The following is a 23,522-nucleotide window of genomic DNA, read 5'->3' on the forward strand; positions in this document are numbered from 1 at the left end:
TCATGCCAGGAGCGACACTTCAGATTTCAGGAAGGAAAGAGACATTTCAAATGTGAAAGCAAGGCTGGCCCACCAGATGCTGTTTGACTACAGCTTCCATCATCCCTGACTGTTGGCCATGCTGGCTAAGGCTGATGGGAGTTGGAGTCCAACAACAGCAGGAGGCCCTCCTTGTCTTAAAGGAACACTCTTGGATGTATGCAAGTTTAAACTGCTCCTATATGAATAAGCCTGGATACTGGAGTCATCCACAGCCCTTTTCTAGGTGTTCTCACCTTTGGAGATGAGGTAAGGTAGATGACAAGGGATATAGGATCTCTATTTTTGGATATACAGGGATCAGTCTATCAAGAATTTTCTGTTCAGTAAGCATTTGGGTGCTGGCATATAGGGTCGCCATGAAAGCACATAACAACAAAACATCCATAAAGTATGCTACTTTTCTCTAGTCTAGAGGCTTGTTAAAATCCCCTTTCACACACATTCTCCCTTTCAACGTATGCCATCGCAGCTTCCCTGCTCCACTACCTTATGGCCCCCAAGGAGGAGGACACAGTTACAGGGCCAGTTGTTGTGCTTTGTACTGTAAGATAGCTCCTCAGGCCCGAAACACTAGAGCACTGGTAACTCTAAGGAGCAACTGGAACTCAAAATTCCTATCCTGAGACAATGATGTCCCTTTTGAAGATGGAAATTCTGCAACAGGTGATACTGGAGAAGGGTAGGGTGGACACAGCAGTAGTACAATGGTACTGCATATGCCCTAGGTGCAGCAGGTCCCAGTTCTATCTCTGGCACCTCTGCTAGGATATGGAAATGACCCCAGCCATCACTTGGCTAGATGGAAGAGTATCCTGACCCAACATAAGAAAGTGCCTTGTGCTCAAAATCAGGGATGGGGAACCTGTCATCCTCCTGATGCTGTTGGGCTATAACTCTCAGACTCCCTGACCAGTGGTCATCCTGGCTAGGACTGATGAGAGTTGGAGTCCAATAACATTGGGAGGGCCACAGATTCTCCATCTCTGCTCATAAAGGGCAAAAACAGTTGAAAGACTATATGCTCACACTTACCTTCGTGAACCAGCAGTACTTTGTCCCTTAACTTCGGCAGCAGATGCTTTGCTTCCTTATAGCACACACTGCCAAAAGGAAACAGGTTCCTTCACCCATTAGCCACGCCCATCCCATGCATTAGTCAACTTACCTCCAATGGAGAGCACACTGTTTAGGCTACTTGAGATCGCTTCCAACTTATTCTGTCAACAACCTTCCCATGAGCAAAACACTTGACATGAAAACAGCATAAGTTCTGCCTTGCTGGATAGCACTTAGGCCTTGTTTTTGACAGCGGGGGTAAAATCACCCAGTACTACTGTCTGCTCTAATTAGGTCAGCCATCTGTTGTTTTAATAGCACTTCATCCCTCCTGGACTGACCCAGCTTATGCTGATCTAATTAAGACACCACAGCTTGCAAGACAAAAAAAAGTGAGCATAGCACTGTTCCGCTTCTGTGTGACAACAGCACTCCCTTTTGAATTCAACTGTGAACTTTGAAACAAATCAACTATTGCCACGTTAAATGCAGAGTTTTAAAGTTATGTATTTCAAACTCCTATAGGGGAAGGGTATAAATTTTGATGCTTTGTTATTTCTTAGAACAAAAATATTTTTTTAAACGACTGTCACATGATATTCTGTTTCTACGGGAATCCAACTAATTATCACCTAACTAGTGCTGTTATTTTCACCGCACCCTGGAGGTGCTTTTTAAGCATTCCCTGCCTCTGTGTGCAGTTTTAACAGCAGCTTGTTGTGCAGATCGCAGCCAGTAATAACATTCATCTCAATGCTGTGAAGAGCTTCATCTGCTTATTCCTGCATTAAGTTGCTATTAAAAAGTAGAGCCTGGGCTATTTTTGTCCAATCTACACTCTAATTCTGAATTACCAAGGACATGTCATGTGATACACTTTGTATTTAGTAATGGATTCCCAAAATACAGCACATATTGATTGTGCAGCTTCTAAAATATACTTGTGTGTATAAATCAACCTTTCGTTTCAGAATACCTGTGAGTGGCCTAGTCCTTCCAAAGCCAGGTTATGAGCAGTGAGAAGGAAAAAAATGCTAGCAAGGTGCTTCTTTACTGGACTTCTTAAAACAAGAGATGATTGATAGTAGTCACACACAAAAAGTAGCTGGACAGATTTATGTCAAATATATTTATTATCTTTCTTCAAAGAGCAGCACATGCTCCATACAGGATGAAAAACTGAGGCTGATCCAAATCCTAATAGTCCTGATCTTGAAAAAATATATATGAATAATACAAATGTAATATATTAAGTTTTGATGTAACAACAGGAGTTGGGGGGAAAAACACTTCTCAATAATTGATCCTGAAACATTTGTGTCTTGTGCACCTGCATGCACAAACACAGAGCTCAGTCCGCAAGCATTCTGAGATGTACAATCCTAGATTTGCAACTCAAGATCGTGGGTTGTATTCAACATAGCGTTAAGCGGCTTGTTCTGTCAGCTCAAGGATTTCTCCTTGTGCAATGGAATGATCTTCCATCTCTTCCTTGCCCCCGTGTGCCCTCTAAATATATTCTGGGGTTTTCCCATCCCTCCAGAGAAGATTTGGGGATAGTCCAATCCTGCACAGGGAGGAGAGGGGGAAAATCCCATTGTGGTATCACAACCTTGTAGCTGAATATCGCCCCATATCATCTATTGGAAGTCAACATACTGTCTCTGCATGCATTAGAGATACTTCAAGCAGAATTCTTAACAGGACAGGTGCCCATGTCTCCAGCTTTCAACTTATTTTCCTTTTTTGAGGGGGAGCTGAGCTCTTGAGGCTATGGCATCAATAAACGGCTGGACTTTAGGGCTCAGCATAGTAAAGTGCATATTAAAATGGTGGTGGGATAAGGCACAAGATTAAAATTAGCCTATATCATCAAGTGGTTTGGAGGATGAGCTGCAGGACACAGGATTACTTCAGGATAGAACCCTCATATTCATGAACCCTAGAGCAGCCTTTCCCAACCAGTGTGCCTCCAGATGTTGTTGGCCCACAACACCCATCAGCCAGCATTGCCAATGGTCAGGAGGGATGGGAATTGTGGTCCAACAACATCTGGAAGCACACTGGTTGGGAAAGGCTGCCCTAGAGATACACATTGGCCACTGAACCAAATGGCCCTTCAGAACCTCCTTACTGAGATTGCTTTTGCCACATCAGAACTATAACAGTGTTTTTGGATATTACTGAAGTACCCTATGGTCAGTTGTGCAAATCTTTGATGCAAAGGCAGCTGGCGCATCTGACCACAGAGCATGGGAATATGCATGCATCTCCATATTCAGAAGCCTAAGCATTTGAATATGGGGGGAAATGTGCAAGTTCCCCTTAACATTACAAGAAATGACACCATCTGAAGGCAAAAGTAACTGTGATTTTTGGCTGGCTTCTTCATTAGCATCCAAAGCCACACTGAAGCAAAACTGCATGATACTGCATGTTGACAAGGCAATGTATGAGGCGGGGGGGGGGGGTAACAGCTGCATGGGACAACCAGTGAGCAGTGCTGGTGGTGGCTCACCTTCCCTCCACCAATTCTCTCCCATGCAACTTCTCCCATTAGGCAAATATTTCTGTGAGTGTTATTTCCAATCTCAGAGCTTGCCTGGAGGTGGGAGAGAAATGAAAAAAAGCTTCTGGGGGGGGGGAGAATCAGCAGGGAGGCAGAAGGGTTAAACATCTTCCACCCTCTGACACTCCTCTGCAAATGCTACTTCCCACATTACCATTATGTGTTCCCAATCCCCTTATTTGACCTATAACAACTTGTTCCTCCCTGAGCGAGTGTTACAAAGGAGCTTGAGTCAACTTGCCAGCCCAGATCTTTGATAGCAAAAGGGTGCATGGGCAGCTAGTGACAGAATCAGCCTGCCCAATGTAAACATTTCAGGAAGTAAAAACAACCTTTGTTCTTGGTGAATGTAACTCAAAGGTTGTACAGCCAAACTCTCTAACAAACAGTTGCTGGAAATAAATGAAAAATAAACAACAGAAATAATGAGAAAGAATCCCTTCTAGTAGCCAAAAAGTAGGTGACTGAAACAACCATTCCCATTTCTAACTTCTGTCCTCCTAAGCGATACAAAAACAGCTTTACTGATCCATCCTGTTAGCTCTGAAGATTGTATGAGAGTTTGTTTAATATGCCAGTGAAAATAAACACTCTTTATTTTTAAATCTTTGTCTTGCTTACATCTATCTTGCACCTCAGCAGATAGGAACATGAGCACATTTTCATCCACTGTCTTCTTTAAGTTGGCGGCGTGGATGAACATGAGAGGCCCCCATTGTGAGAGGAGATGACAGGATGGAAAGTCTACCTGACACAAGGGCCGGGTGGTTTGCATCAGACCCCAGTCTAGCCAGCTCCTAATTTGTGAGGCTGCAGGGACATTTTTCTCTCCCTTTCCCAAACTGCTGAGGCAGGCTTCTGTAGTGCCCGTTCCGCTTATACTGTAGCACAGGGTGGCTAACCTATGATCCTCCAGATGCTGCCAGACTCAAACTCCCATCAGCTTCGGTCAGCATAGCTGATAGTCAGGGATGACAATATCTGAAGGACCACATGTTAGCCAGCCCTGTTACAGTGTCTTGTTACAGACAGGTGCCTAAACTAAAACAAACAAAAACGCTTCTTGCCCCTGACCCTGTATCCTTTCACAGCAAGCAAAATGAATTAGTACATTCAGTTTATAAAAATAGAGCTTTAAAGCAAATCAATATGCCTAAATGCTACTATATATTTAATGAAGAATACAGAGCAGCCACCAGCAGACCAATAAAATTACCAACAGATCAGCAAATGGATTCTCTCCTTCAAGAGTACAGCACCAATCTTCAACATCCCAGTACTCTGGATGTACTCTAAGGCTGTAGTCCTAAATACAGTTACCTGGAGCAAATCCCACTGAACATAGTGGGACCTACTTCCAAGTTTACATGTATAGAATTGCACGGACCTGTTTCCACGTTGGGTTTCCTTGCCAGTCTCTTCATTTATAAGACTAGGCAAGTTCAACCAGACAAATGGTCCAGTTTAGTTTAGCTCTTTGTTTGCTAAATATTAGATTGGGGTAGCCTGCTAGAAAGTAGCTATTTTACTTGTGCTAAAAACCTGTGCTTGAGATGATCTGCTAGGAGATAAAATTTATTTTAGAGCAGTCATGAAAATATTGATCAAACACACAATAAAAATTGGCTAATATTAGTGTCACCAGGCATTTTCTTCATTATTGTTCTAAACTAAAAGACTTAGGTTATGTCCAGAAGGCAACTTCCCACATTTTTAGGTTCAGCACTTGTGCATTAAAGTAAAAGTGCAGGAGTCAGGTCTGCAAAAAAGAAAAAAATTGGTACCTTGTTTGTGGGCTCACTGCAAAACTATACTGGCCACATCAGCAGTTTGGGTGGGTGATAAAAATATGTGCATATATGGGAAACACTAGCACCAATAGAACTGCTGGCACAGAAGACTGGTCGGCAGTGGATGCACATCCACTCTTCTTCAGAATTGCCAGCTGGATGTTCCTTGAGACAACTCTGCAGGCCTCCCTTGGTTTGGACTATGTTACTTTTTTATTTTTATGCATTTTGTTCCATCACTGATAAAGCACTTTGACATTATCATGATGGCCTCTAAGACTTCTCGCAAGAGGCAAAGACAGTCAGGGACTGATGACAGGCTGCAGCAGTTCCAATGCTGGCTGGTGCCCATTAGGACTGGTAGGGCAGAAGGCAGAGAGGCCCAACAGTAGGCGGAGCCAGAACCAGTGACAGGCAGAGCCAACTAATTCTAGTTTTGTCCCCATCCTCCTCCTCCCTGCTGAGTTGCCAGTGGCAACACCGAGACTAAGGAGGAAGAAGCTGACAAGGCAGTGCCACCCCCCGAACTGGTTGTAAGCAAGAAGGCAAGCAGGTGTGGGCTGGCTGAGGGCAGACTGAGGTCGGTGGGGCAGTTTCTCACTGGTCCTAATGAACCAGACTGTATTGGCAGTTTTGCTTCCTGTGCTGAAGCATCCATGTAGCCAACAGCTACCCCATCAACACTACAAAGAGAATGCCTGTAGCAACGTTTGCCATAGCTCTGGTTTACCATAAACACTGCAAAATGGCAATGATGGAGAAACCTGTCTGGTGACTAAGTCAACTGCAGGGGCACCTGGGGGCAGCCTGTGTCCCGAGAGAGTTTAAGAGGATGTGCGCAATTCAGCTAGGGGTTGATTTAAAGCAACCTGAATCATGAGAGGATGGAAAAACAGAAAGAGATTTGCCAGTAGGGCAAGAACATGCCCCATTATTTGAGGAAACCTAGCTAAAGTGGGAGGGCTTCAATAGTGATACTGGTAGACCGCCTCCCAGAGTTAATGCCAGCTCCATGGGAGGCATGACAGGAAGTGTGCAGTATTGCAGCTGTAGGCAGAGAGGGCAGGCCTGTAATGCCCTTGACAGAAACTGCAGAAGGCCAGCTCCTTTTGTTTAGGCCTAACATAGCAGTAAGGCGCTTTCTGGGCTTTGGCAAAGAGACAACTACCCCCACTCTGCAAAGCCCTCCACACATACCCCACCCCCCAAATACAATTACATGACTGACAGAATCACGTTTCTGCAACAGTCACTGCAGAGAGCACCTCTTGCTCACATCAGCCTTCCTGCTTTTTTGACCCACTGGAGTCCTTCAGGGTATGCAGGAAGCTACAGAAGAGCTCATACCAGAAAAAGGTGAAGCCCGTTGCAAAGGCAGCCTTCAGCAAGCTTGGGGAGAGGCCCTTGAAGAAACCCTTGGCTCCCTCCTCCCGTGCAATCTGTTGGGCACAGTCTACTAGGCCGCTGTACGTCCGCACCTGTGGAAAGGAGAGAGGAGTGAGGCACGGCAGAAAAATCAGTCCTTCTAGGAAAATGTATGCATATATTTTCCTGCAGAGGGAAAATGAGTAAATGAAGCAGGAAGATGTCATTTAACATCCATGGTACAAGATTCAGGGAACAATCACCATGGACCGGCAAATTTGGTAAATGTGGCTTTAAAATGCAGCCCAACACATAGCACAGATAATGTGGCTTTGTTGCAAAGGGTGGGGGTGACCATGTACTATTGTCTCATGAAATAAAGAGGGTGATCAAACTGGCCTAATTTAGATGTAATGAAAAGCCATGGTTGTCATTACACGCACGTGCTGTGGTGATCCTACTTACGCACTTCCTCCTTCTTCATGCACAAGGGGAGGAGATTTAAATCTTCCATTTACAGTTTGTAACAGACCATAGCTTCCCATTTTATACAAATACTGGAAACCATGGTTTGTACAAACCATAAATTAACAGATTAGGATGTCAAGCCAGGACCTGATTGTGAATGGAAGCTTTAATTCTCTATCCTTTATGCATTAAGGAGGAGGGAAGGGGAGGAGGGAGCATCCAAGTCCAAGGCTCATGCCTGCTTGTTTCTGATGCTCCAAGCCAGTTTGAAAGGTGGCCTGAATGGAGTTATGGTGTGTGAATCTTCATTTTGCTTCATCCAGCACAAGTGGGGGTTTTACTGACCTACACAAGCACACTGCCTATAAAAGAAGGTGAAGAAACAGCCAGTCAGGGGAAAAATAATCTTTAAAAGTAACAAATCTACTGGGTATACTATTGGTCACATAGTTCTCTGGTCAGTGAGGATTAGAAACTGAGGTAAAAAGGTGGAGGTCATCCAACAAAGCTCGAAAAGAGAGGGGAGGGAGGCCCAGAATGACAAAAAAGGATGTGTGGAAATGTCAAAACATTCTCGCAGGATTTGCCTAGATAAATGGAACACTGACTACAACACTTTTCTGAGAATACTTTAAAAAGAATCTTATCGAGATAATCTGTAATTGGTACGTGAGTAAAAAAATTGATTGTAATTTCCATAAAGTTCATATCACTGCTGTATAAAAGATATATATATTGTAGCAAGAATATACTGTAATATTATTTTATGTTTGTTTTTCTTAGCCCCTGATGAAGGCTGCACACTGATAGCCGAAACGCGTTGGGCTTTTTACAAAGACTTTTTAAGATATATGTTTGTAAATAAACCATTTTGACATTTCCACACGTCCTTTATTGTCATTCTGGGGCTCCCTCCCCTCTTTTTTCGACCAGTGAGGATAAGACCAATTTTCCAGCCAGATTTACAATGAATCCATTTTGTTCTTACATCCCAAAAGAGCAGTGGGATTTTTATTTTTAGTACCACACTCTGCTTGTGTCACAGGATGACTCAGAAGATCTGTTATAGGTCATCCTTTTATAATTAAGACAAGGTTATTTCAGATTTTACATCCTATTTACATAGCTGGTATAGATAATTTGTAGTCTATATTAGACACACCAAGGAGGCAGCAGAGACAAAGAAAGGTCCCTGCAATTTGAAATGTCTCTCACCTGCCCAAATGCTGCCCTGGCTTCCTCAAAGCCAGCCACCTGCAGCCTTTTCTTGAACAAGTCAAAAGGATAAGTGAAGGTCTTGCTGAGGACTCCAGCACAGCTGCCGCACACAAAGTTTTTAACATTACCTGAAAATCAGAGAAGTTGGGAGGTGAGCGACTTGTCTCAGAACTGTAAACTTAACTATTTGGCAAGGAAAACAACACCTAATTAGGAAAGCTATTGCAGCACTTGAAAACGTAACAGCAGAAGACTGGATGGCATAGGACAGGAATGAATTACAGGGGAGTTACTTTTATTAAAGGCTTCCAATGTTATTATCCTTAATTATTTATAAAGGGTTGTGTTCAACATTAAGCAGACTGCTTATTTATTTTTTTATTTTATTAAATTTATATCCCGCCCTTCGTCCCAGGAGGAATGCAAAGTGCAAAGATTTCTCCTTGCGCAACACAACATTTACCCTCTCTCCTCCCCCCATGTGGCCCCTAAATCTGTTCTGAGCATTCCCTCAACTCTCCGCAGTAGATTTGAGGATGGTGTGGCAGGAGGGGAGGAATCCTATTGCAGTAGCACTAATCCTTGTGCTAGCACAACTATTTAGTTGAATACCACCCCAAAGCACTTTCACCATGCAGTGACGGCAGGGGCCCCTACAATAACACTCTAAGCACAGCTATGTACTACTCAGTGACAGAATGCACCAATGTGTGGGTAGGTGGGGGGGTGGGGGGGCAGGAGTTTCCACAGAAGCACAGATAGTTCACCTAACACTTTTCCCATCCCCAGGACTAACCTGTTTTCATTTCTTCACTTGGAATGATCCAGTCATACACTTTCTTCAGGAAACTATAGAATGAAAACTGGAAGCCAGCATAGGGGACAATGGCAATGATGGTAGGGGTGAGCCCCTTATAAAAACTCAGCAGCCCTTCTTTCTGGTACACACTTACTATAGCATGGCGAAGGTTCCTGTAAATCTAAAACAAGTCACTGGTGAGTATGTTTCCTTATGTGGCCAGTCAACAGAGGCCTGTGATGTTTATTGCTCTACATGCATCAGTGCATTAGTCAGGTTTAAGCAGTGCCCACAAAAAACTCAAGAACTAAGGGAGTGGAACTTCTGGACATATCCCACATAGCAATCTATGGAAACCTTAAAATTTCCAGCCATATCTTTCTACCTTATCCTCTTGACCTGACTTTGCAAGCAGCATACTAAACCTTGCACCTATAAGTCCTAAATTCTATAAAGAGTAAGACAGAAGTATTTATCATGCAAATTGAGCATATTTCCATAAAAAGCCAATGTCCATAAACTACTAACTTGCACAACTTATTCTAAATCCAGAAGCTTCAGTTTCTTGAGACAGAAGGAAGGTTCCCTGGGTCCACAATTTAGGTATGTGTTGGGGGGAGGTCACCGATTACTAATACTAATTCCGCACTTTGCAAATGTGGGGAAGTTATACTATTTGAAAAAGCTCCCAGCTTTGAAAAAGCTTGGTATCAGAGGTACCCACTCACAGATGGTGGGGGCAGCTTCAACAGTGGCTTTAAAGGATGACTACCCGGCACACCTCCCCTCCCCATCCCCTCCTTCTGTGAATCATATTGGATCCTTCCCTCTCCAGCCCTGGGAGAAAGCAAGAGATCTCTTTAATGCAAAGCACACACACAGGCTTATCAGTTTCACCCTAGCAAAGTAAAGGCAGGGGCTTATCAGTTTACTGATAGCAAAGCAAAGACAGACTTGTCAGTTTCACCTTAAAGCAAAGGCACAGCCTTGAAAGTTTATCCATAACAAAGCAAAGCTGGTCAGTTTCACCTTTAAAAAAGCCTTTATTAAAAGGAGCTTCCTTCCTGGAGGATTCCTTAATTGAGGTATTACTGTGTCTCTGAACATGCCCAGCATTGGCTCTAAAAAGAACATTTTATTTCTGATTGACAGGCAGAGCAAACATCTTCCACACATACTATGCCATCTGCCTCCTATTCCCATAGGCCCAAAGATATAGGGGTCCTAACCCCCAAAAGAACTGAGGCAGGTCCAGAGATAAAATATTTGCCAAAAGCTACAGTATATCCTACAGGTTTATGCATGCTTTGCCCTCCACCCCCTCATTTTTTGTTGCATTTATCCATGAGGAACAACAATACAGGCTAATTCTAGTCATGGTGCTTACTGAGAAATAAGTGCCACTGATTTCAGTGAGACTGGCTTTCCAGTGAGTATAACACTCTCCAGCTGTATCACAAGCCAAAAGCAAGAACAACATAAGACAAGCAGATGAGCCCAGCCATGGAACAATCAGAGAATCCATGCATAAGACTTCAGATCTATGTAACACAGCTCTCTCTGGGTCAAAGAGCAAACCAAGCCTCAGACCAAGGGAATTGATGGTAATAATTCAATTCCCACTCAACCCCCACTTCCTACTTTTTCATTTTTTATGAAGAGTAGAATTGAATCCTGAGCTGTTTGCATAATTTTTCTTATAAAGCATCTGTGTTACAGCAAGCCACAATAAACCACAACTGGAAAACTGACAAATACAAGGTTCTATAAAACAGTTCTTACTGGAAAAGCCACCACCTTATCAAAAACATGAAACAGATCTGCTTATTATAAGCACTTTAAAAAGGAAACTAGTTGAATCATTTCTCTTAGTCTAGTTTTATATAAAATGGGTCTACCCTGTTTAGAATAAGATTAGAACAAAATCAGAAATTGCTGTAACCTATTCACTAATATATATAAAATCACAGACTTAAAAACCCTAGAGTTACTGTAAAAAAGAAAATTATTTTTAAAGCAAGCAAGGTCTAGTCCCAGCCTGAACATTTTTCAGAAGGAGAAAGTCCTTCTGAAAATGGCTCTTGAGATGGATTAATTCCTTCTAGCTCATTTTACAGCTCAATCGTCCTGAAAGTTTTTCTCCCACTCTGACCTTGTAACACAGCAATGGTTGCTTTTGAGGGCTGTTTAGGCAGGCTGTATGAGAATCTAGTGTGCCTGCGGGAATTACCCCACTGGCTCCAGAAGAGAGCAGAAAGGCAATCAATGGTGCTCTCCATGGTTACTCAGTGCTGCCTAAGGGAAGCCAGTTGAGAGGCTGGGTAAGATGGCAATCCTTTTTCAGGCATTGTGTGTCACAGTTAAAGGTGAAAAGTGGGGCTATGCGTGCTGTCTCGGTCCCCTGCTGCCTCTTCACCCTGTCATTCATATGTGGTTGGACAAATGATCTGAAGTGGGGACCCTGCTCTTCATGCGTGGGCTCCACATGTAATTTAGAGCCCTGTGCAAATTAGGGTTCTAAATCACACACAGGCAGGCCACATGCATATAGCAGGCTCTCTACTTCTTCAGACCTTCCACTCCCCAAAGTGTGGCAGATGGCAGCAGGGCCATGGCAAGGGGGGGGGTCAGCGAGTGTGACCCTGCTCTTCCCCTCAAGCAAATGGACTCTAATTCAAACACAACTCAGAAGGAGTGCCTCTCCAAAATTAGATGAGCGGGCAGGCTTATATGGCATGAGATTGTTCTATTAGAAAACCTCATCTTAAGCCATTTTAAGGTTTTTCCTTACACCCTTCAACTCTTGTTTATCCTTTGTCTCATTCTTCAGTTCCTGATCCTGTTATTCTGCTACCTGCCCTTGAAACAGCTCTCCCTTACTCTGTTCAGGCTGCTTCCCTGTTATGTTTTCAAAGCTCTCCTCAAGACCCAGTCCTCTAACAGAGCTTTCCCTGAACCAACCTAATCTCACCTTGGCTGACTCCCCCAGCAGGGATGTGCTAGAATTCCATTCAGTTTGGATTTGGCAGTGAATTTTCCATTAACTCACTTATTCGCTATCATTGTTTTATGTAGCAATTTTCTGAGGCTATTTTCAAAAATATCAATACCTCTAAAATAGCAATATTAAGAATGATAATTTTATCGATATTTCCTTTCATTTATTGACATTTCCTTTCAAAACATTGCTATTTCCTTTCAACATATCCATATTAATACCAATAATTTTTTGTGAGGGAAAAACTCCAGATCGGTAAAAGCAGCAGCTAGCAGACAAAGAACAAAACTGAACTGATACCAGCCTGTTACAGAATGCTTTCGAACCTGCACTGGCCAACAGATCCCATCCCTATCCCCCAGGGCCATTCCTTTGTCAGCCCTTGACACCTCCCCCTATCACAGCTACACAGAAACTTCTCCAACAGGAAAGGTGCAATTTTTGTGTTGTGCTCAGCACTTACATACTAATGTATTAAATACAAGAATCCCAGTGCTCTTCCAAGACCACTGTATGGACAATGCCTAACTTGGTGGGAGCAGAACTAACTGGAAAGGCAGTCAAGTAGCCACACAGTAGAGGAGTCAGACTTGGGGGCTTCTCACACATCTCTTACCTTTGGTTCACCTTGGGCAGCCAAGCGGGTACGCAGCGTGTCAAGGGGTTGAACCGTCACAGTGGCAGCACAAGCAGACAGCCCACCACAAAGAAAGTGCACTGTGAAGTCACGGGCGTGGTACGTTGTGCCGTGGTGCACCAACTTCGTCAGAAATTCAAAGCTGACGAACTTGCATAGAAAAGACAACCAGAGATATACACAATTGGGTTAGGCAAGAAAGGCAATTGTCACCACATAGCAGAGGATGGAACTTATCGCCTATCACCTCCACTCCATCCCGGCCGTACACCTCGCACACGTCACAAAAACATTTTTGTTAAAAAAAATTATCTCTGTTTAATACAAGCGGTTCAAAGATGCATTTGCTCTAATGCCACTTTAGCTGCATCCCACATGAGATGGTGGCGGAAGCAGCACAAGCAGCTGAACAGGAGTAACATTTTGGACCAACATGTCTTGTGTATCATCACCACCACCAGACTGCAACCCAGCTACCACAGCTGGACACTGGATTCCCTGGGTAGGTTATGCAGTTTTTCCACAATTGGGTTGTTTCAGTCTTTTCTTGGTTCCCAGGACCACCACCTACTGTGCCCCTGAATTTTCCGTTAACCCTAGTTCCTGGCAATTTTCAGTGAAGTTGTGCAAGTGACCTCTGCAAATGTGGGGGCGGGGTGGGTGGGGCTGGAAGCTTATCCAGGCTGCACTCTGCAACCTGCATGTGTTTTTAGCATTGGGTCTGAAGACGCAAAGCCCACGTTAATCCTGTAGTTATGATGGTGTCATGATTAGTTAAGTGAGGCTAAAACAAAAAACTGAACATGCTGTGTATCTCTCTTTTTTATCTGTCAGGGTTGCCTTGGCAAACAGTAGTTTTTTGCTCTATCACACTGGGAATATAGCGATTGTAAAGCGTGATGGGAGAGGGAGAAACTTCTACCTGCCTGGCTTTGTGAGTTTTTTCTCTCTCTAGTCTGTCATCTCCCATCTCTTTCTGTCTGCGAGAGCTCAGGGTTTCTTAGATGGAATCTTATTCACTTAACTTTGGAATAAGATCTATAAGCTCTACTGGACACATTGGAACTTCATTGTGAGTACATTTGCACAGGATCAGGTTACATCATATATGTTTTTCTGTGATGGTGATGGGAAGGGATGAAACAAGCTTAGATACATTGCCACCTAAAGGAAGGGGTGGGGAGGAAGTATAGGTTTATTAAGTCCAGACTCCAAAATTATCTAACTGCACCATTGTTTGCACTCCTTTATCATCAAGCAGTACAGAGGAACTCTAGAGCCCAGCAGCAAGTCCATCTGCATGCTAACCAACGAGATGGTACAGCATCCAGGCTGTTCCTCCTCTTTTCACACTGCAGCAGCCAAGGGAGAAGAGTGGAAAGATCAGAGCAACAGCACAGCCAGAGTGCCAAACCACCATATAGCCACAGGACCCAAGGGTTGCATCCAATGCAAAGCTCATGCAAGGGTAATTTTCATCACCTCTCCACCCCACTGCAACCTCCTGAAAAGCCTCTCCTGATTGTCAGGGGATCTTCATGAACGGCCTGGGCCTTCTATACCTCCTCATGAAGAGGAATGGGTTGAAGACTTACTTACTGTCTCTTATTAACTGTTGGAAGGGGAAAAATGCATTTTGTCACAAAGATGTGTTGGGAAAATGTCTCAATTCCTAGAACAATAGGGTAATTAGTTGGTAGTACTTTTATATCTAACTCACTAGCTAAGGCACTGGCACCCCTTTCCCAAACCCCTTTCCTCTCAACCTCTTTGCCCTCTTCCTTTATTTACTTACTTTTCGGGTCATATTCAATGTGGTGCTAAGGCAGATATTTCTCCTTGTACAACGGAACATACTGTAAACTGCTCAGAGAGTTTCGGCTATGGGGTGGTATATAAATACAATAAATAAATAAACATTCTCTCCCTCTCCTCCCCCCCATGCACTCCCTAAATCTGTTCTGGGGTTTCCTCCAACCCTCTGGAGCAGATTTGGGGATAACATAGGACATGCATGGTGGTGATGGGGGAGTTTTGTTGTGCTAGCGGTAATCCCTACTCTCACACAATTATTTAGCTGAATATTGCCCTTTGTATGTATGTTGGCGGATATATCCATAAGTAAGTGCATGCATCTGCTTTATGTAAGAAGGGATGACATCTTCGATTGTTCATCATTTGCCTGGACACAACGTGGATTAAATTATCAGAGGAAGGGTGGCTGACTGTTTGCATTATTGTTTCTTGAAACTTTGCACATGCAAAAAAATCAATAAAACGTTATTTTAAGAAAGCCTGGGATGGGGGGACAGGACTATAGTGGAACACACGGAATTGGAGAAAAATCAAGCAGAGGATTTCCTAACCCTCAAGAGAAGCTTTTGGAGAGCTGTAGGGGGCTGGAATGGGGAATTCCCATTGCATAAGCATTCTTGCACGAGTGCTGCATGGATACTACCCTGAAAGTATGAGGAGTTTGAATTAACTGATCCTTATGATTCCTTCTGGGAGAGAGCCAGTGTGGCGTAGTGGTTAGAGTGTTGAACTACGACCTGGGAGACCATGGTTCGAATCCCCACAGAGCCATGAAGCTCACTGGGTGACCTTGGGCCAGTCACTGCCTCTCAGCCTCAGATGAAGGCAATGGTAAACCCCCTCTGAAAACCACTTACCATGAAAACCCTATTCATAGGGTCGCCATAAGTTGGAATCAACTTGAAGGCAGTCCATTTCCATTTTTCATGATTCCTTCTACACAATAGTGTTATAACTGCTTTGCCCATGGTCAGAAAGTACAAAAGAAGCCCAGATGACAAGAGAGCACATTCTTTGCTATACATGGTTCCCCCACCCGCCACTTGAGCTCAAACATCTTGAGTCAACATTCTAGCTCTGGCAAACCGACCCTTAGAAAAGTGAAATCAGTACTTGGGAGAGATAAGCAAAAGGCAGCTATAACAAAATAAGCTTATTGAGGAAGCCACTGGAGAAGATGTCAACCCAAAACATTTCCCAGTTCTTACCTGAACAGCCCCAAAAGTGACTGAGAGGAGTTGAGCTGGAACATGGCCCTTCCAGAAAGCTGATGGCCCTTCCTCCTGGAAAATCTTGCAAATGGCCTGCCAGATACCATGATACTTAGCCTGTGGGTTTCTGGGAGAAAATGTCTCTATCTGAAGCTGAAAGAGAACAGAAAGAGTTAGAATGGAAAGAGTTAGCTTTCCATTTTAATGTTTGCACAGTAAACTGCTTCAGCCCTTGAGCAAGAATTGAAGACCCAAAACAAATCAACGTCATGTTTCTGGCCCAACAAACATGTGTCTTACTAAGGCTGCAGTCCTATATACATTTGGGAGGAAGTCACACTGAATTCAATGGAACTTCCTTCCTCTTAAACATGCACAGGTTTGTGCTGGAAAGCAATCAAAGTAGGGTAGGACATCACTCTACATCAGCCTTTCCCAACCTTTGGGTCTCCAGATGTTGTTGGACTACAACTCCCATCAGCCCCAGCCAGCATGGCCAGTGGTAAGGAATGATGGGAACTGTGGTCCAGCAACATCTGGGGACCCAAAGGTTGGGAAAGGCTGCTTTATGTACTATGCAGGATTAAATCCTCAAGAATGGTACAGGAAAAAAGGAAAGCAAGGTTGCATCCCCAGACACCAGGGGTCCCCCATCTTTGGGGGCCTGTGGGCACATTTGGAAATGTGAAGAACTGCCATGGACACCACCACAAAATGGGGCCTGGTTAGTCACAAAGAACAAGCAACTTGTCAAAAAGAAAAAAACTGAGTACAAAGTAGAGGTTGGGTCTACTCCCAAAGGCCAAATCATATTATTTGACCCAATATAGATGATGAGTCCAGAGACCTAGGTCTCTTAGAAATAAGAACCTGGACTAAGGCTATGGTTGTTAAATGCAGAGGTTTATTTCAGTGTATCTTGCTCCCAGTTACATACAGACTGCTGTTCTTCATTCCAGAACTCTCTGTAAGTCCTGGGGTGGACTAGCCTATGTCTGGCCCAGAGCATTCTGGAATCCTGGTCTGGATCAAGGTATTTATTTATTTATTTATTTTATTTCATTTTTAAACCGCCCATAGCGAATAGCTCTCTGGGCGGTGTACAAAAGATTAAAAGTACAGAAATACAAAATATCACAATAAATAAACTGAAACAAAGAGATTTAAAATTGTAACATTAAACGCTTTAAAATGCCTGGGAGCATAGCCAGGTCTTAACCTGGCGCCGAAAAGATAGAAGCGTCGGCGCCAGGCGTATTTCTTCGGGGAGGCTATTCCACAATTCGGGGGCCACTACAGAAAAGGCCCTAGATCGAGTAACTGTCCTCCGGGCTTCCCGATGGGTTGGTACCCGGAGGAGGGCCTTAGACGCTGAGCGAAGTGACCGGGTCGGTTCATAGCGGGAGAGGCGTTCCACAAGATACTGCGGTCCCACGCCGTGTAAGGCTTTATAGGTCAAAACCAGCACCTTGAATCTGGCTCGGAAGCAAATAGGTAGCCAGTGCAAACGGGCCAGAACAGGTGTTATATGCGCTGACCGGCTGGTCCTCGTCAGCAGTCTGGCTGCTGCGTTTTGCACTAGCTGAAGCTATGGCTCTGCCATAGATATTACACCCCTCCTTTCCCCCTACATATAAAACCACAAATATAACTGAAAACCCCAAGCACTTACAAACACTTCTACAACTATATGAGAAAATCTAAATTACTGTAACAAAACTATGCAATAAAAGGAATAGAATAAAACTGGATGATTGGTATAGGATAACTTGGCTAGATAAAAGATAATCTTATCCTCAGAGACCTATCCACAACTAACTCAGTTACTCCCTCTCTCACCCCACCTTCTCTATTTCAAGCCCCCTTCACTACTACCAATCAATTTCTGCCTTCATCAACCCCCCATTCCCTTTTATGGCTGCAATCCTATACCTGCTCACATGACAGCAAGTCTCATTGCAATTAGTAAAACGTACTTATGAGTAAACCTATATACAGGGGTGTAGTTGTCCAGGGTTGTGGGGGGGGTGTCGTAGACCCATTACTTTTTTGGGAGCAGAGTTCCAGCCAGGTCCCCATGTATGAGCCATTCAGAGGGGAAGGAGATGAGTCAGCCACTGAGAAGAGTCTTCTCAGTAGCTAACACACAGCCTCCCTTTTCATGATGATCGGCTTCTAGATATGTTTGTTACAGTAGAGTCTGGACTCGTGAGATGACAGGGAGATCAAGGGAGTGGAAACGGAAGCATTACTGTGAAGGGGTGTGGAGCGACTATTATGAAAGGACCCTGTACTTCTGAATTTGTTGCTACACTACTGCCTATATAGCCTTGCTCTGTCCATCCCATCTTCTCTCTCACATACCCCACCCCTCTCAATTCCATTATTTTTCAATGCAGCTTGCCAAGATCAACAAGCCCCATGCCTTATATTCCTAAACCTCGCCTCCTCCTTCTTGCCTAGGATGTCATTTGTCCAGCATCTCTCAAAGAAGCCACCACAGCTGCTGGTGCAACAAAAGCAAAAAGGAGAGCAGCAGCAGCAGCAGCTGCATACAACTAGGCCACTAACAAGCGCATGGGAAGGATCTTTCCTTGCTCGTCCTCGCTACCCCCTCCCTTTCCAGGGGCTTCCCACACACACTCTGACAATGCTGCAACTGCTGCCACCTATCTCCCTTTCTTCCAGCAGCACCACACAACAGCCTCCTTTTCCCTCCGTCCTCACCTGGTCAGTCCCATCAAACCTTAGCTATTGAAAGAAGGGGGGAGGGGGAGAGAATACTGCAGAGCTCCATTCTGAGCCACACTGCGAAGACACCCCCCCCCACACTACTAGATGATGGCTACTGCAAATCATTCCCCTGTTACCCTCCATCGGGGCCAAGCCCCACAGATGAGCTGAAGCCTGACAGCAAACAAGAGGAAGGAGCAGTGGAAGCTGGTCCATTATGATGAATGGGACACTGCCCCCTCAGTCAAAGTGTGCCCTCAGCCATCCCCCATCTGCCTTTTTTACTTTTTACTAGTCCAGAAGCTGATCCTGGCTCTCAGCGTTGCCCTTGAAGAACTCTTCAGGGAGGAGGATGGGGACAAAACTAGAATTACTTGGCTGTGCCTCTCATGGGCTCTGGCTCCGCCCACTCTTGTTCTCCTGCCAACCAGTCCCAATGGGCATAAACTGGAGCAAAAGCCTCCCCATTGGCTCCCAGCTTTCCCTGTCGTTCCTACTGCTCACCACCCCACGTTTGCCAGGCAGCGTCAAGGCCCCTTTTCCTTTTTTTCTGAGAGCACAGCAGAGCAAAGCATGACCTGCTGCATCCCACTACCTTCATTTCCTAAGAATACCTCGGGGTCCAGAGGCATTCTGGGAAATGGCGGCTGAAGGCAAGAGCTTCGCTTTGAAGTGCTCCTAGTCACCTGGAAGAATAAAAAAAATCTTTTTTAAAAACCAGGAAGGCTAGAGGGCTTTGGCAAGCATCAAGGGGAATGTCCATGGGTACCACATTGGTGACCCCTGCTGTACACACATACTTGACAGTAAGCTTCATTTGACAAAATGGAATTTATTTCTGAGTGGATATGCACAGGGTTGCACTATTATCAGAAGGCAGAACCAGTCTGGAAAAAAGGTTATGGGTTTATTTAGACTTGCAGCTTACTACCCTCTCCCAAAGGCTGGTAACTGTTACATGAACTGCAGAGTACCTGAAAACGGATCTTTAGGACATCAAAGGGGCTGATCATTGACCGAGTGACAAACCCAGATGCAGATCCTGCTGCTGCTATTTCTATGGTTGAAAGAGACGAGCACTCGGAATCCGGGTCATAACCAACCATCCTGCCAGGGTCTATGGGTAGCCTTGATATCCATCCACTCCTGTTGACAATGACATTTTTTTTTAATTATGTTTACTGCTTTTCAAATAAGAAAATACAAAAACATTACAGCAACAACATATTGACCATCATAACCCCTAACCCTCTTCCCAATGAAGAGCAATTTAAAATCAAGCGAAGACTATCAGTCTAGCCAGTCCAGGAGGGAGAGTACTACAGTCTGCCTTAACATCCAGATATATCAAACCTCTCCATGCAATTCCATGAGCGGCAGGTGGATTTCTTTTTCCCTCCTATGTATGAAACAAAACAGTACCATATTTCATGAAAACTGTCTTGATCTTGTTTATTATTATGTGCTTTAACATTAGCTGTTAACTTTTTGAGGAAAACAAGTTGCAGGACAAAAGTCCGCTACATATCTATTGTTAGATTCCTGGTATGTTCCCAGTGTTAAGGTATAAGCATCCTGACTGCAACTAATAGAAAAATAAACAGCTCCTTATAACACAAATCCTTGGTTTCATTTTTAAGTACATATAATAAAGCGAGGATTGGTTGATAGGTAACATTTTGATTTCTGGTGTTATTGATTTTTCTGAAGACCTGGGACCAAAAGTCCCATAGACCCTGGCACATGTTATGGCACAGAGACATTGATGACACTGAGGACAAGGAAAGAATTCCAGCTGATTAGATCAGACCTTAAGGCAGAAAAGTTTCCATTTCTAACCATGCATTGTTGCATAAAATGAATTAGTAACAAATGGCTACAATACAAATCAAACTTGACCATTTCAAAGCTGTAGTTCACTTTTTTCAGATGTCTATCTATCCCAAGGATGCATGTACTGTATCTTATGCGCAGTGCGCAGCACGTGGGACATGCCACAGTTCGTATGTTAACTGTTTCAGTGTTTTAATTTTTTTCCACATAAAATTAAAACAACATAAATATTTTAAAATAGGGTGTTTTAAAATAAGATAAAAAGTGTTTTAAGTGTATGTCACTGAGTTGCCATGTCTTATATTTGCAAGTATTCCAATAAAAATAATTTCAGATAAAGTCTTTTCGTATAAGAACATAAGAAGAGCCTGCTGGATCAGGCCAGTGGCCCATCTAGTCCAGCATCCTGTTCTCACAGTGGCCAACCAGGTGCCCGGGGAAAGCCTGCAAGCAGGACCCGAGTGCAAGAACACTCTCCCCTCCTGAGGCTTCTGGCAACTGGTTTTCAGAAGCATGCTGCCTCTGACTAGGGTGGCAGAGCACAGCCATCATGGCTAGTAGCCATTGATAGCCCTGTCCTCCATGAATTTGTCTAATCTTCTTTTAAAGCCGTCCAAGCTGGTGGCCATTACTGCAACTTGTGGGAGCAAATACCATAGTTTAACTATGCGCTGAGTAAAGAAGTACTTCCTTTTGTCTGTCCTGAATCTTCCAACATTCAGCTTCTTTGAATGTCCACGAGTTCTAGTATTATGAGAGAGGGAGAAGAACTTTTCTCTATCCACTTTCTCAATGCCATGCATAATTTTATACACTTCTATCATGTCTCCTCTGACCCGCCTTTTCTCTAAACTAAAAAGCCCCAAATGCTGCAACCTTTCCTCGTAAGGGAGTCGCTCCATCCCCTTGATCATTCTGGTTGCCCTCTTCTGAACCTTTTCCAACTCTATAATATCCTTTTTGAGATGAGGCAACCAGAACTGTACACAGTATTCCAAATGCGGCCGCACCATAGATTTATACAACAGCATCATGATATTGGCTGTTTTATTTTCAATACCTTTCCTAATTATAGCTAGCATAGAATTTGCCTTTTTCACAGCTGCCGCACACTGGGTCGACATTTTCATTGTGCTGTCCACTATAACCCCGAGGTCTCTCTCCTGGTCGGTCACCGCCAGTTCAGACCCCATGAGCGTATATGTGAAATTCAGATTTTTTGCTTCAATATGCATAATTTTACACTTGTTTAAAATTTGACTATGTTTGACCATGTTTGACTATGGCTGCAATCCAGTACATATCTACTCAAAAGCAAGCTCCATTGGGTTCAATGGGACTTACTCCCAGGTAAAGTGTATATTGGATTGCAGCCTATGACATTTACCTGATACTTTTGGCTTCTAGGGGGGAAAACCTGAAATATGTATAATCCACATAACATTAAGATGACATACTTTTAGTTCTGTTTACTAAATATAAATCAAAACATGATGAATCAAATTCCAAACGACTTAAAGCACTTGATTTTTTTCTGAAAATTTTTCCAAGTCAACATTTTCTAGAAAACCCACACCAGGGCTCAAAGAGTATAGGGTACTATACAGGGTACCAAGGGGTGGGTGGGTGTAGGATAGTGTCATGTTGACCACACATCAAATGTAGTATTTAAATAAGATCTGCATGTTTGAGGTTCAAAATGCACAGTAACAACATACACATTTTGAGGGTTATGGTTTGCACAAACCAAGCCTATGCACAACCTCATTTAAACGTTATGCCATGTGTGGATGTTCGGGGAATCCAGAGATGGGATAGGGCCACTATCCTATCTCCTTGTCACACATAAGATGGCACACACACTCTGAAGTACACATTACACTTTAAGAATCAAGTTGACTGAGGAATCCAAAGGGTTTTAGGCTGCAGTCCTATGCACTTTCCCAAGAATAAGTCTCACGGAACTCAAAGGAGTTTACATCTCTGAGTAGACATAGATAAGACTGAACTGATAAAATGCAAACCTGTCCTTGTGTACGCACATTTAAGCCCCTGAACTGATAAAATGCAATCCTGTCCTTGTGTACTCACATTTAAGCCCCGATGAACTAAATGGTATTTACTTCCAGGTAAGAGTTTATAGGATTACAGTTACATTACCTGCCATTGTTTCAGTGTGAGATAGATCTCCCGAAGAACACACCAACCGACCAGCAAATATCTGCTTAATGCACCATATAATGAAATGTAGAAATCAAGAATGTTACAGAAAGTAATACAGGATTTGCAACCATAAGGTTTCTCTAGAGATTATCTCTGCCCGTCTTCAAAATCTAAAACTTGTTAAGTTACACACACACACCCAAAAAAAGCAGTGCGGTGCTTGTGTTAGGAGGAGGTGCATCTGAGCATGTTCAGACTTCATTCCCAGCACCACTGAAGAACTACCACCAGAGCTCACGTATCCGCGATTAGGGGAAAAGAGCTTCCAAGCTAGAGGACATGGCTTCAAGGAAAATGTTAAGTCCTGGAAACTAATTTGTTTTTAGTTATTTCAGCAACCTTGGTACCCCACCTGCCTTGAGTAGGCTGACCCTCGCTACCACTCGGGCTGATTCTCCCGGCGGCAAAGAAGGGCAACTGCCAATAGCAGGCCACACAACGACACAAGCTGGCTCCTCCCAAAGACCCGGCGGGTTCTGAAAGACAGTCTCACGCTGCCCTCGCATGGAATGACAGCCGCTTGGCCTTCTGGGAAATGTAGTCCGCAGTGGACTACAATATCCAAGAGTCCTTTTTTACCGAGAGAGACCGCGGGGCGGAGGGATTAGATCGGAGGGCGAGCGGAAGGACAATCTCACTTGGTACCATACAGTCCTGTCACATTTAAACCTTGCCGGATGTGGAATGGCTTAGAATGTGATCCTCAACTAGTTGGAACAGAAACCCTTGATGGCATGAAATGTAACCGTACTGCCTTCAAGTCGA

The 23,522-nt window shown here is 43.9% G+C and overlaps 1 protein-coding gene across 2 annotated transcripts; it reads right to left on the reverse strand.

Moving 5' to 3' along the window:
- Positions 1 to 2,223: 2,223 nt before the first annotated feature.
- SLC25A19 (solute carrier family 25 member 19) lies at positions 2,224 to 23,103 on the reverse strand. Of its 2 annotated transcripts, XM_061616141.1 has the most exons (8): positions 22,695 to 23,103; positions 19,676 to 19,847; positions 15,966 to 16,121; positions 12,922 to 13,092; positions 9,305 to 9,488; positions 8,506 to 8,636; positions 6,805 to 6,935; positions 2,224 to 2,665 (listed from the first exon to the last, which is right to left on the reverse strand). In XM_061616141.1, the coding sequence occupies exons 2-8, from the start codon at positions 19,805 to 19,807 to the stop codon at positions 2,608 to 2,610; spliced, it is 963 nt and encodes a 320-aa protein (XP_061472125.1). In that variant the 5' UTR covers positions 19,808 to 19,847; positions 22,695 to 23,103; the 3' UTR covers positions 2,224 to 2,607. The 2 variants fall into 2 exon arrangements, with proteins under 2 accessions (XP_061472125.1, XP_061472124.1); XM_061616140.1 differs by having other exon boundaries at positions 2,224 to 6,935.
- Positions 23,104 to 23,522: the final 419 nt, after the last annotated feature.

This window comes from Rhineura floridana, chromosome 3 (genome assembly GCF_030035675.1).
Source record: "Rhineura floridana isolate rRhiFlo1 chromosome 3, rRhiFlo1.hap2, whole genome shotgun sequence".
NCBI classification, from domain to species: domain Eukaryota; kingdom Metazoa; phylum Chordata; class Lepidosauria; order Squamata; family Rhineuridae; genus Rhineura; species Rhineura floridana.